The sequence below is a fragment of the Antennarius striatus genome, chromosome 16 (assembly GCF_040054535.1).
Source record: "Antennarius striatus isolate MH-2024 chromosome 16, ASM4005453v1, whole genome shotgun sequence".
NCBI lineage: Eukaryota > Metazoa > Chordata > Actinopteri > Lophiiformes > Antennariidae > Antennarius > Antennarius striatus.
This window is the reverse complement of record NC_090791.1, coordinates 18,723,355-18,736,516: the sequence shown is the minus strand read 5'-3', so window position 1 is coordinate 18,736,516 and position 13,162 is coordinate 18,723,355. Positions and strand designations below refer to the sequence as shown.

The window sequence follows — 13,162 nt, the reverse complement described above, 5'->3', positions numbered from 1 at the left end:
ATATTTTATAGTGTTCTGGAACAGAATCGGTTATTCAAAATAATTGTAATAGGTTAATGCCATTTTTCTTCATTCTTGAAAAAAATATCAGACCTCATGTTTCACTTCCTCAATGCATGATGAGATGGTAGAGAAGTTGAGGCGTATCACCAGCAGTCAAGGAAAAGAGCAGACTCCCAATCTTGGTATATTCATAACAGGTAAACGCTGCAGTCTGTCAATCTTATAAAAATGTTTGAATTAGACATTGACTTTGACTTTGATTAACTCATTGGCTGCCAGCCATTTTCAGAGCAGAGTTCCCTGTACTGTCAGCGCTTTGTATCAATTAATTTCCTTCGGTTGATTTCCTTTGACACTCCAGGCATTTTTGCTTTCTTTCTGTTTTTGACCGATCACAAGATGCTTTGGTCAGAGCGACGCCATGTTCGCTGCCTGGTAGGCTTTGATTTTGGCAAACTTTGTTTCAAGTTTCAAGTTTTCAAGTTTATTTATTTTTATATAGCCCAGATTCACAAACAATGTCTCAAAGGGCTTTACAATCTGCACATGGACGATATCCCTCTGACCGTTGCGCACTGCAAGCAGTGCGACCCTCGCATCGGATAAGGAACAACTCCCCCAAAAACCCTTTTAACAGGGGAAAAAATGGATGGGAGAAACCTCAGGAAGACTGCAGAGGAGGGACCCCTCTTCCAGGAGTGGACAGACGAAGCAATAGATACCGCATGTACAGATTAACAACACAATAATAATAACAGTAACAATAATAAATGTATGACAAAGGCACGCTGATCCATCCAGTAGAGCGAGTCATCACCAGCCGATGAAGCACACAGAGGTCACCGATTGCCGAGGATCCACCACTCTGAGGACAGACCAAACAGTGCCTAAGTCATTGAGCTCAAAAAAGTTATGGTTTAAGGTTACTCTGGCAAAACCCCCAAACCACAGCAGAACCAAATGAGGCAGAACCAGCACTCCCCTAATGGATTATGAAAACAGGACCACTGTACAGCTTGTGCTATCGCCAGCCACGGAAGCAGACAGAGGTAGCCGATTGCCGATGATCCACCACACAAAGGGCTGTGAGAGAGAACAGGAGAAGAAGGGAGAGAGACAGAGAGAGCAGGGGGAGAGTGGTGCTAGAGGGACCAGAATAGCAGAGGATTAATGGGAGGCAGGGGCCTAACTAAGAAATCCTATGACTCGTCGGCAGGACTAGGCTAAACCTAAACATTGAGACTGCCACCCCCGATATTACTTATATGTTAGGTCGAACAGATATGTTTTGAGTCTAGATTAAAAGACATTTACAGATTCACACTGTCTAATACCTATAGGGAGGTTATTCCACAAGAAAGGGGCACGATAGGAGAAGGCCCTCTGGCCAGCTGACTTCTTTTTAACTCTAGGAACACACAAGAGACCTGTATTCTGAGAGCGGAGAGCCCTAGTCGGCGTGTAAGTTTTAACAAGATCAGACAGATAGGTTGGAGCAAGTCCATTAATGCTTTTGTATGTTAATAAGAGTACCTTAAAATCGGATCTAACATGAATCGGGAGCCAGTGTAATGCAGCTAAAACTGGGGTGATATGGTCAAATTTCCTAGTTTTAGTTAATATTCTTGCTGCTGTGTTCTGAACCATCTGAAGGCCCCTAGTACCAGACCGAGGCAACCCTGATAACACAACATTACAATAGTCAAGTCTAGAGGACACAAAGGCATGAATCAAAATTTCTGCATCAGCCATGGCAAGAGAGGACCTAATTTTGGAAGTATTACGTAGATGAAAGAAGGCTATCTTTGTCACCCCTTTAATATGCTTGTGAAAGGCAAGAGTTGAATCTAACGTTACTCCAAGATTCTTGCCTGTTGAACTATGGGTTATAAGACAGTTATCTACAGATATTGTTAGGTGTTGAAATTGGTTTATATGTCGCGCAGGGCCAATGATTAACATCTCAGTTTTGTCTGGGTTTAGGAGCAAGAAATTACTGCTTTATGTTGCATCATAAGCTCCGCAACTTCTTTGTCTTCCTCTGATTCTCCATCCTCTGTTCCGTAACTGGATCAGTGCTGTTGTTCTGTTTAATGTAAGCACATATCAACAGAATGCCAACTAATTGCCTTGATTGCCAATTTACAGCTACCTACTTATGTATATTTACAAGGAACATTATTAACCAGTTTGGGAACTATATTCTTCATTCTAACCAATTCAGGAATGTCAATTCATGGGTGGAAAACCGTAAACGTCATTAATTCTGTTTCTGTTCGGAACAAATCGATTACAAAAAAATTAGGTTCAAAGACCTACTTTACACCATCAGCATAGTCGATGAGCTATAAAACAGAAAATTTGTTAAAATTCTGCTGTGAAAGAGAAATAATGAAATCTTACACTCAGATTCTATATTACGTAGTTTGAATGCAGCTACTTTCACTGCATAGATAGATAGATAGATAGATACTTCAATAATCCTGGAGGAAATTGCACATATCCACTGCTCAGCCAAACACCAGGAAAAAACAAAAACAAAAACAAAACAGGATATACCACAAGACATACACTACACTAACAGGCACATGTAGCATTAACAGTACATATACTAAGAAAAATTAAAATATAAACAGTATAAAATTAAATTAAATCTATTTAACCGCGTGCTGACCTCGCCACCTCCATTGTACCCCCTGATGGCACGGGGCACGAAGGAGGACCTCAGCGTCTCTGTGGAGGTGCTGTGTGACAGCAGTCTGTCGCTGAAGGTGCTTCTCTGCTGGGAGAAGGTGGTGTGCGGGGGGTGGCCGGTGTTGTTCATGATGGCTCTGAATTTAGAGATGGTCCTGCTCCCCAGAACTGTCTCCACAGAGTCCAGAGTCAGCCTGACCACTGAGCCCGCTCTGCGGATGAGTCTGTTCAGACGGTCCATATCTCTTTTCCTGGCCCCAGCACCCCAACACACAATGGCGTATGACAGCACACTGGATACTACGGACTGATTGAACATGAGAAGGAGCTTAGGACAGATGTTGAAGGAGGCCAGCCTCCTCAGGAAGTACATCCTGCTCTGCCCCTTCTTGTACACACAGTCTGAGTTGAATCACCAGTCCAGTCTGCTGTCTGGCTGCAGGACCAGGTACATATAGTTTCCTACCACCTCCACCCCACTGCCCTCGATGATCACTGGTTGTGGAGAGGGAGGTGCCCGCCGGAAATCCAGCACCATCTCCTTGGTCTTGGAGACGTTGAGCTGGAGCTGGTTCTGTTGGCACCACTCCACGAAGTTAGCCACCAATGCCCTGTACTCCCCCTCATCACCCTCCCGGATACATGCCACAATTGCAGTGTCATCGGAGTACTTCTGTATGTGGCATGTATCCGAGTTGTGCTTGAAGTCCGATGTATGTATGTATGTAGCTGCTTTTACCCCTGCACTAAACCTCATGAACTTTTCATAAACGAGATGTGTGACTAATGGTTTATTTCTCTACACCACCAGTTCAAATGCTGTGGAGTAACCAACAAAACTGACTGGTATGTTGTGCTGAATGGAACACTGCCAACATCCTGTTGCTCTGTTGGGAGAGACCAGTGTGTTGATGGATGGAGTGAGGTTGGTTAACTATTTACATCTCTGGGGGTAACACAAACATCAACAAATATTTTATAGTGTGGTCTGCCTCAACTATCACTATGCCCTAAACTATGCACTAAAAAAGCTTGCATTCAAATTAGATTCTGATGGCATATCAGACAGCATTAATTATCAATAATGAAGGTAAGCTGTTGTGTATAATGAGTGTATGTCGGAGATGGACTTGCTTCTACTGCCAAAGGATGTATTCTGTTTTAACCCATTTCAACCCAAGTTAACAATTTTTCAGATTTTTGTAATGATTTTCAAAACGTTTGCTTAAAATGAGAATACAAACATATTGGAACTTCAAAAACTCATTTATATCAAGTAAGAAAACAAATACAGGGTGTCCTCAAATGAGGACACTGGGTTGATATGTATACATTCCGACCAAATAAAAGAATATTTCCATTTTCAGAAGACAATAAATATAAACGTTTTCTACTTAATAAAAACTGACAAATGAACAAAAAACACATCATTTAACACGTTCAGAAGCAACTCACTCCTTAGAATGATATGGAACAAAACATTCCACACCTAATGTTACAGTGTCTGTGTAGGTTCTCAGTCATCCAGGTCATGGTTATCCAAAAGCTGTTGAGTCGATCCACTGGACGTTAAGAAAGTTCTTGAAGACGTTTCGTCTCTCATCCAAGAGACTTCTTCAGTTCAGTACAATTTTTACAATATGTTCTTTGGTTGAGGGACATTTCCTGTTGACTTAGATTCTCTCTGCCAACACTGTACATTCTTTATTGGTTGTACTGTGTAATGATTTGTACCAATTGTAACACATTTGTTGTCCACCCATTTCACAAAGGGAATTTCTTCATTATGATCAAACCTGTAATCTTATGTTCCTCTCGGTTCTTTTTTCATTGCATGTGATTCCTTCAATGGGCGCTTGCTGATCCTGTTTTCCCTAATTGTCCCCGTGGCATTGAATCCCAAAGTCCTCAAATGCACCAGCAACGCATAATCAGTGAAAATTATCAAAGTATACATTATAAGAGAATGGGTTATCTACAACCAAGAGCCACCACCACCTTAGACCTGAGCAACAAATCACTGTTTTCTTCATTAGCAGACTCTTTGCCAATATAGATTAAAATTGTAGCAGTATCCTGACACCCCACACAATGCCCAAAATTTATACCCAAATCAAATTGGTTTGCCCCGTATGAATTGCTTGACAGTGTTTTGTCCATAACAGCACACAATCATTTTGTCAACTGACAAATTCTCCTCAAACACTCCAAATTTTCGGAAGGATTCTTGAAGCATAGTAATCAGTGGCCTTATTTTATTTATGATATTATTTTTTATAATACTTATTATAATTTATAATATATTTCTATCAGAGTAAACTAAATGACAAAAAATGGATATATCAACTATGGTGATAAACATGTAAACACATATCTTCACTGATTCATGGAGTGACTTAGATATTCATACAGTAATTCCTAACTGTGGAACACTTCAATCTTACCTTTCAATCTCTTCTGTACATAAACAAACTCCGCTCGCCAGAAGCTCCGGTCGATGAATGTTCGGCAGCTCATTGGCATGAGACACATCACCTTGGTCAATCTGCACAATCTTTTGGACCACCCCCCCTGTGGATGGCCTCTTTCACTCCTCTCTCGACCCATTTATCTTCCCTGTCCAAGATCTGACCATTGTTGTCCTGAAATGAGTGTCCCTCTTCCTTGAGGTGAAGGAAAACTGCTGAGTCCTCCTGAGGACTCAGCAGTCTTCACCTCAAGGGTCCTCAGGAGGACTCAGGGAAAACTGCTATAAGACTCGTTATGGTTTGAGGTTGTTTCTTCCAAGTGAGGCAGTGCTTCTTCCGATGCGTAATACCTATGTAACGCGCAGTGTCCTCATTTGAGGACCGCAAAGTTTATGCCATTCTATAACCTATAATTGAAAGGCGATTTCAAAAATAAGAAAGACAGGCTATAAATAAACCCTTCTGGACACTTGTCAATGAACATACGCAGATGAAAAATTAAAGATAATATTGGTAATCATTTTCATCGGTCCATAGAAGTGTATTTTTGTCAAATTTGCATGGAGTTTTTCTTGTGCTTTATATTATGTAAATAAGAATTTTGCATCATATATCGATGAATCAATGTGTTCTTATTATCCACATGGTTGTTCTACAACCAATCCTTTGTCATTATTTTCATCGTTTTTTATGCTGTCCTCAAACGAGGACGGTGGGTTAAAAAGGGTTAAGATAACATCTACACTGCTTGCCTGACCTCCTTCAAAGTGTCTCTGTTTGTCGTTCACAGCCCTGTTACCAGAAGGCAAGGCAGTGGCTGCTGGATAACATCTCCTCAGTCCTGATTTTTGGAGTGTGTATTGGGGTTGTGCAGGTATTATTCTCCTCATTTTTCATCTCCATCCTTCTTTCCTATATTTCTACATCTAAGGTGTCAGTCAAAACCCTTCATGATTGTGTTTCTCTTATTTTCATCAAGACAAAAAACACATTTTTGTGACTGTATAAACTTCACAAACAATCTTACTTCCTTTAATGTTTAGTTCTCACAAAGGTGGAAGTGCAAAAATACTCTAAAGAAGAAGTTATGGGTCGGGACATCAATTCTGGTTGGAGATGTCACGGCTTGAACAAGGCTGGCAGAGGGAACCCAAAAGCACCACAGGGCAACAGGGGGTCAAGGGTCTCAAAAGGTTTAATACTACAGACAGGATTCAGGTGCAGAAAAATATGGTTCCCAGGGCAGAAGAATCGGATAGAGACAGGCGAGTGAAAAGGATCCAGGAGTCCAAGCAGGGTCATACACAAAGGCAATCAAAACCATGCAGACAGATGTGGCGAGGGTTGGCAACTGGCAGAGTCTGGAGAACAGGCAGAATCAGAACAGAATCAAGAAATGTCGAGCTGGATACTATGGCTGGAGAGTCAGGTCGACAGATGGCTGAACCGGGTAAATGAAGGGTTGAGGCTGATTAGAAAGTGACAACTGGTGAGTGAGGAGTAGGCAGGTAAGGGAATGAACCAATTACAAGTGGCTCAGGATAGGGCAGGATCTGAAATTACATGATCCATTAGAATAAAAAAAATAGCAAAATTAAACAAGATACTTGGTTGTCTGGAGAGGTGACAGGAAATCTTACCCATATATCCAGGCTCTAGTCATCTAGTGGCAGCGCTGGTTCAATTTGACCAGTTTTCACTTGCCGTGTCTTTTTCCACTCACTATCAGCTTCACTTACCTCTCAAACAGAAGCAAAAAAACATCAAAACACATTGAAATACCTATTAACCTATAACTATAACTGTAACTATATTTAAAGAGCAGAACCAATATGTGAAGTAAAGTATTTTTACTTAGTAAAGTAAGACTATACCTAGCATGAAGTATAGTCTTTGGTGCTCAGATCCCAGCAGTATACAAAACACCATGAGAAGCCATCAAACGAATTAGTTCCACCTGAGTCTTTACACTGGTGATGATAAGAAGTGGAGTCCAATATTACTGTGGCTTTATGAGGAAGGAACTCCTACAGGGAAAATTTGGTTGGAGGTGGGAAAGTGTACCATGTTGAGGTGGTGAAGGAGTAGAGGTGGAGTTCAATGTTTGAACATCCTCGCCTTTTATGTGTAGGTTCCCTCTAGGTTTTCCAGTTTCTTCCCACCACCAAAAAACCCCCCAAAAATATGTAGAAGCGGTGAATCTAAATTGATGTATGAGTGAGATTGGTTGTTTGTGTGGGAGAGGATACAGGCTCCACACAACCTAACAAAGGACATGTGGTTACAGAGAATGGATTAATGAATAAATCTATGCCTTAAGTCTATGGAGCTCCAGCTTTCAGTTTCTCTTCACTGGTCAGTTATAATGTCGTCCGACCTGAATACCTCCTCTTCTCTTCTCAGATCTTGGCCCTGGTATTCTCCATGCTGATGTACTGTCAGATCCTATGTGCTGAGAAGCACTTGGACTGATGACAAAGCAGCAATTCACTGACATGTGGAGGGAATCTTTATTACCAGTGTTACGCCCAGTCTAGGAGTGCCTGAGCCATACGAATAGGCCCCATCTTCCCCAAGTCCCAAGGAGCCACCAGGCGAATAGTTGAAGTATATAACGAAAATCAGGGTTTTATTTACAATAACTAAATACATATCAGATAATATGTTGAATTAACTCGAGGTTGGACTAATGCCAAAACATCAAACCAAGCGACCTATCTGAAAAATAATAGTAAGTAACCTAACAGAAAACAAATGACAGGACCTAACCTTCCTAATTAAATTAACAGGAGAAAAGAATCAAACAATTTGGCGTCCAACCCTACTGTACAAACAATATTAAACAGTTCACACAAAATAGAATGTGGCTCGTTGGTAGATGGAGAGGATGGGGATCCACTACCTGCTGCTCTGCTGCCCCCGAACAACTGCCATCTTGGATTTTTATATATCCAGTGAGGCCTCGGCGCAGCCAATCAGGAGAGAGAACAGGTGCACTCCCCCAATCACCGTTGGGCGATGGCACAAGCTAATCTGCATACCACAATGAGGATACAGAAAACAGCAAGGGAACAAACACAACACACTTACGATGCTAGTCCTCAAACCGGATTTAACAACATAGGAGCCTTCGAAGAGAACAAAGTCTTTCTGAACCCTTCAATGGACAAGTTACCGATACATCCGCTCTTCCACAGGGGAGGTCAAATATGACCCAACAGACAGTTTTTCTTCAACAGCTTCGAAATGTAAAGTTGCAATACATTCATATTCACAATAAAGAATGTTTGTGACACAAAGCCATTTGAATTTTTTTTTTCTTTTCATTTACTGGAAGAATTTGCAGCATAAAAAACATCTCCTCTCACTCTCTGCATCTGTCACAAACTACTTAATTCTGGCTGTGACCGTTGCACACAGGGGTACTGCATGTGACACAGCAATCAGTGGTTTTGCGATCTTTCTTTCTGGGACACAACTTGCACCTCTTCCGCTGGTGATGTGTGTCTGTTCTCTGCGGACGGGTCGCGGCAGTCTTTATCACTCCGACCCTTTCCAATGCAGCTGTGATGCAATGGAAAGTCAACCTCTCATGTGAGGTGTCACTAGCTCCATGGAGAGCTCCGTGAGGAATTGTCGTCATCCATAGGTGTAAATTTCAGGCTGCTGAGACCTGAAAAGTGTATAGGCATTCAGAGCGACGACTCAGTCATGTAATACCAGAACACCATGGGCCATCTCTGCATCTGGCATTTGCAGGTGTAGTTGCCAGCTATCTGGTTCATTATATCCACTCCTCCTTTTGTCTGATTGTAGACCTTTCTGGACCTGGAAGCCTTCATGACTGGAGGAATGTCTGGCCTGTTCTGTCGCAAAGTTCCCTCTTCCAGGGAACTCTGGAGAAGCAAGAAGCTCTGCAAGAAGCACGCTGGTGTAGAAGTTGTCAGTGATGATGTTGCGACCTTTGTGTTCAAATCCACTACAGAACTGACAGACAATGCTGGTTCATCCCTCTGAAAGGCATGAGTTGTTCATCCACTGTCACACAATCACTGGGGATGAATTCGTACCGAAAGTTGATCAGGAACAGGTCCCATATATGCAAAAGGGTGCCAGGCAATCTGTTTGCAGTCAGTTGGGCCTGGTCAACTTGTCATCAAAGCGTAAGAACCGGCGAATGTCTTAAAATCTTCTAATTGACATAGTATCCTTGAACAATGGGTTGTGCAGAGGACTCCTGAAAAGCGTACGGACTGGCACATCCCAGTTCTTCTCGTTTCCTGCAAGAATGGTCAATTCAATGAATGCCAAAAGCTCATCTTTGGTTACATTTCTCCAATCTCTCCCTGAGGCTGCTCTTTCTCCCTCCTTGTTTGTGCATGTTAGCACCTCTTCTATTATATCATCAGACATGAACCTCTCAATGCATATATTGGGGAGACAGTCCGAAACCCAGGTACAGGTCCTGGCCAACTGTGACTTGGGCCCCGTCCACACAGTGCCGGAACTTTTTGAAAACGCAACTTTGTTCACCCCGCATAGAAAAACATTCATTTCCATACAACAGCGTTTCTGAAAAAATCTCCGTCCACACGTATCCGCATCAGTGCGTTGATCAACATGTTTATAAGCAGAACAACTCCGAAAATGAAAGGAGAGGGGACCGGGACGTGTGGAAATTCATGTTGTTCCTCCTGGAGGATGACCTCCATCAGAGAGTTCTCCCACCAGCAGGCAGCGCGTCCCGGTCTGACCCAGAACTGACATCGGCATCTTTGGCGAGGAACGCGAATGAATGAATGAATAAATAAATAAATAAACTTCATGACTCATAAAGAAATAAACAGACGAACAAATATTCAAGTGTCAAGCATGTTTATCAACGCATCTTTGATGTGGAGCTGTTATACGTCAGAAAATAGCCCATTTTAGCTCCGTTTATACATGTAGACATGGGTCACATGCATGACATCACAGCGGTTTTCGTCACACGGAAATGCCCCCTAGATAGAAAGTTGCGGATACAGTGTCCACACGACAACGCAGACCCAGCGTTATCAAAAAATTCCACCTTGGCCAGAATTTTCAAAAAGTTGCATTTTCGTTCCGGATATCTGCATTGTCGTGTCGATGGAAGGCATAAATGCAACAAAAAAGTTGCGTTTTGAAAAAGTTGTGGCATTGTGTGGACAGGGTCTTGGTGTTGCAGCCTGTCTGGGGGGTAACTCTGCCAAGTATGACCCTTGTGGTTCTGTCGATCCGGCATGATATCCACGGCCTCTTCAGACGCCTCATCAGGGGACTCATGTGAGTCTGACTGCCCTTGCTCAGTGAGGGGACAATAGGCTGGTCCTTCCATATTTTAGATGTAGAATCTGAGTGGATGACTGTATCTGGCTGTTCATTCCATCCATCCTGGATCATTTGCAGGACATAGTCCACGGAGAACAGAGCTGGCCTATTAGCCATTTTACTATGGATAAGATAAACACATTTAACCGGTTAAGTGATCACACTTTAGAATATATCACTAAAAAAATAAGTTTATAAATAGAGAAAAGACTTACAAGTCATAAATGCTGGCCGCGGATGTGGAGGATGTGCACGGTGCAGCAGAGGTCATTTGGCTCACTGTCGGCCCTGGTTGTGTGTGTGGAGGCATTGCTGGCTAATGCGAATGCCTGCCGGGCTGCTGGAGGATGGGAACGGGGGCGCGAATACCCACCATCCTACTGGAGGCTCGGGCTGTGTGTTTGGAGGCGCTTCATGGGACTGCTGAAGTCGGCGCCCGGGTGGAGAGCTTGCTCAGTATGTGTGTTGATTGGAAAGTTCCAGCAGAAATGAATAATTGAAAACAGGTGTCTGAGTGGGACAGTAAAAGTGGCTAAAAAGTAAAGGTTCATACCAAAATCCATAAAACCTATTTAGGGGTCATATGGGACCCCACTCATGGAAGAGTGGGTTAGTGATATAAAAACTAATTCCTTGAAAAGAATTCATTACGTTTTAAAAATGAAAATGGCCTCATGTCATAGATATATTATATGAGGAACACATAGAATATGACTATATTACAAGGTATTATTTTGAAACTGCTGAAGAAAAACAGTCAATGGGGTCATGCCTGACCCTACATGTGCATCTAAGGGTTAAGCAGATAAATTGATGGTAAAAAATTGGCCTTTTCTTTACAGTGTTTTCCTTGTGCAGTAAATATTTTTACTTTCTTCATGGAAAAAAAGAAGTGAAACATAATAAATTTTGAAATCCATTCCTTAGGACTGCCTAAAATGTAACATTTATAGTCCTTTCACTATTTCAGAATCACAGAAGGTTTTTAGGTCTTTTAGTTCAGTTTATTTGTTAAACAAAATACTAGTTTTGGGAATATTGTTATAATTTCTTCAGCACTGCAGGATAACTTATTATATAACTGTCCATGTACAACTAATCCAACATTATCCTTTTAGCATGTCCCACATTTTATCTCCATATTGTATTAGTCTGGCATTAAAAAGAAGAACTGGTTCATGTGAAAAGTTTTATGATCATAATTGGTATAACTCAAGGAATCCCAGACACCATGCTACTACATTTTAAAAAAAGGCAATGTATCCCAAAAATCTGATTTGGAACATTCTAGTCCTATTTCCAGGTAGAAAAAGGCGGTCGCGTTTTTAAGGCTGGAGTAAGGTAGAACAGAGAACAGACAGTAAAATAAATGGATAAAAACTCACAAATGTTCAGTCTTTCTTACGCTATCTATTAACAGTTAATGTATGTCAAATGTATACCAAATCAGGTTTTCAGAGTCATATGATTTTACATGTTCAGTCAGCAATATATAATGTTGACACTCTTCCTTTCTGCAAATGTATATCTATTATATAAATATTTCAGCAATATTTGTTATGACACATTTAAATATCATGTACATAAAGCGATTTCTCATCAGGAGAAGGAGGGTATGGCAGTAGTGTGACAGCTTTGAGAAATTGAAATAACCAGACATCTGTAGATATGCATGCAACCATAGATATGCATTAGCCTATGCCTTACACAGTGGCTTGAGTGCCTCACTCAAACCAGACATGTTGTCACACATCTGGCTGGAACAAGGCACTCCAACCAGACATGCAACCATTCATGTACTCCAACCAGGAATAGATCAATGGTGTAGATTCAATGCATCAGATCACAAGCTGTTCAAATATCAATTCCTTTTAAAAAGTAAAATGGTACTCAACAGAGTGCATACAGTACCACCATCAGTTCACACAGTCTGTAGCCTCTGCTTGAACAAAATGTAGTGGAAAATGATATTGTTATGATGGGAAATCCTACATACATTAATGACCCAATCAAACAATGATTAAATATCCTCTATCACATGACTGTGGAAGCCTAGGAGTTGCTAAGCATGCAGCTCTATGGCAGCTTATTTATATCAAATATGTGAAAGCCAGAAAGGTAACACATTTTGTGAAATACTTCTCACTTTTCAATAAAACTGCCACAAGATGCATCACAATTGACAAAAAAGTGTTACGAACAGCAGAAGCTCAAGAGCTCAAAAGAACATCCAAAACAAAACGAAAAAAAAAAGCTGCCTTGCCTGCTCTCTGATAACAGAATAGCATTCAGAGAACCACATTACATTGAAGTACAGGCAGCTTTTCTTTTGGCAGGTATAAACTGATAATGAGGTTTCTAGTCAAGGGAAAAATTCAATTTCATGCTAAAGATCTACTCAATGCTGCCAGAGAACATTGGTGTTAGATTACAACCTTTTGAACTGTACATTGACCATTGTATAGCATTGCATTATTGACTTTGCTTTGCAGTTCATGTCTACTGTTTATGACCTTTTTTTTGATAAATAACTTTGTTATTACATATCTTGTATTGTTTATTTGTTTCATGTAGGATCAATTTAATTTATATAGTGCCCAATCACAACACTGGCTCTTTCAAGGCACTTTCCAAGAAGGAAATTG

The 13,162-nt window shown here is 41.3% G+C and overlaps 1 protein-coding gene across 2 annotated transcripts in view; it reads left to right on the top strand.

The window, feature by feature from the left end:
• Positions 1 to 8,464, top strand: part of tspan4b (tetraspanin 4b) — a 37,623-nt gene extending 29,159 nt beyond the window's left edge. Inside the window, exons 6-8 of one of the 2 annotated variants that reach the window (XM_068337521.1) lie at positions 3,509 to 3,622; positions 5,956 to 6,039; positions 7,569 to 8,464. In XM_068337521.1, coding sequence (XP_068193622.1) covers positions 3,509 to 3,622; positions 5,956 to 6,039; positions 7,569 to 7,637 — 267 coding nt within the window. In that variant the 3' untranslated portion in view covers positions 7,638 to 8,464. The remainder of the gene's footprint in view (positions 1 to 3,508; positions 3,623 to 5,955; positions 6,040 to 7,568) is intronic. The other variant, XM_068337522.1, reaches the window with a different exon arrangement.
• The last annotated feature ends 4,698 nt before the right edge of the window (positions 8,465 to 13,162 follow it).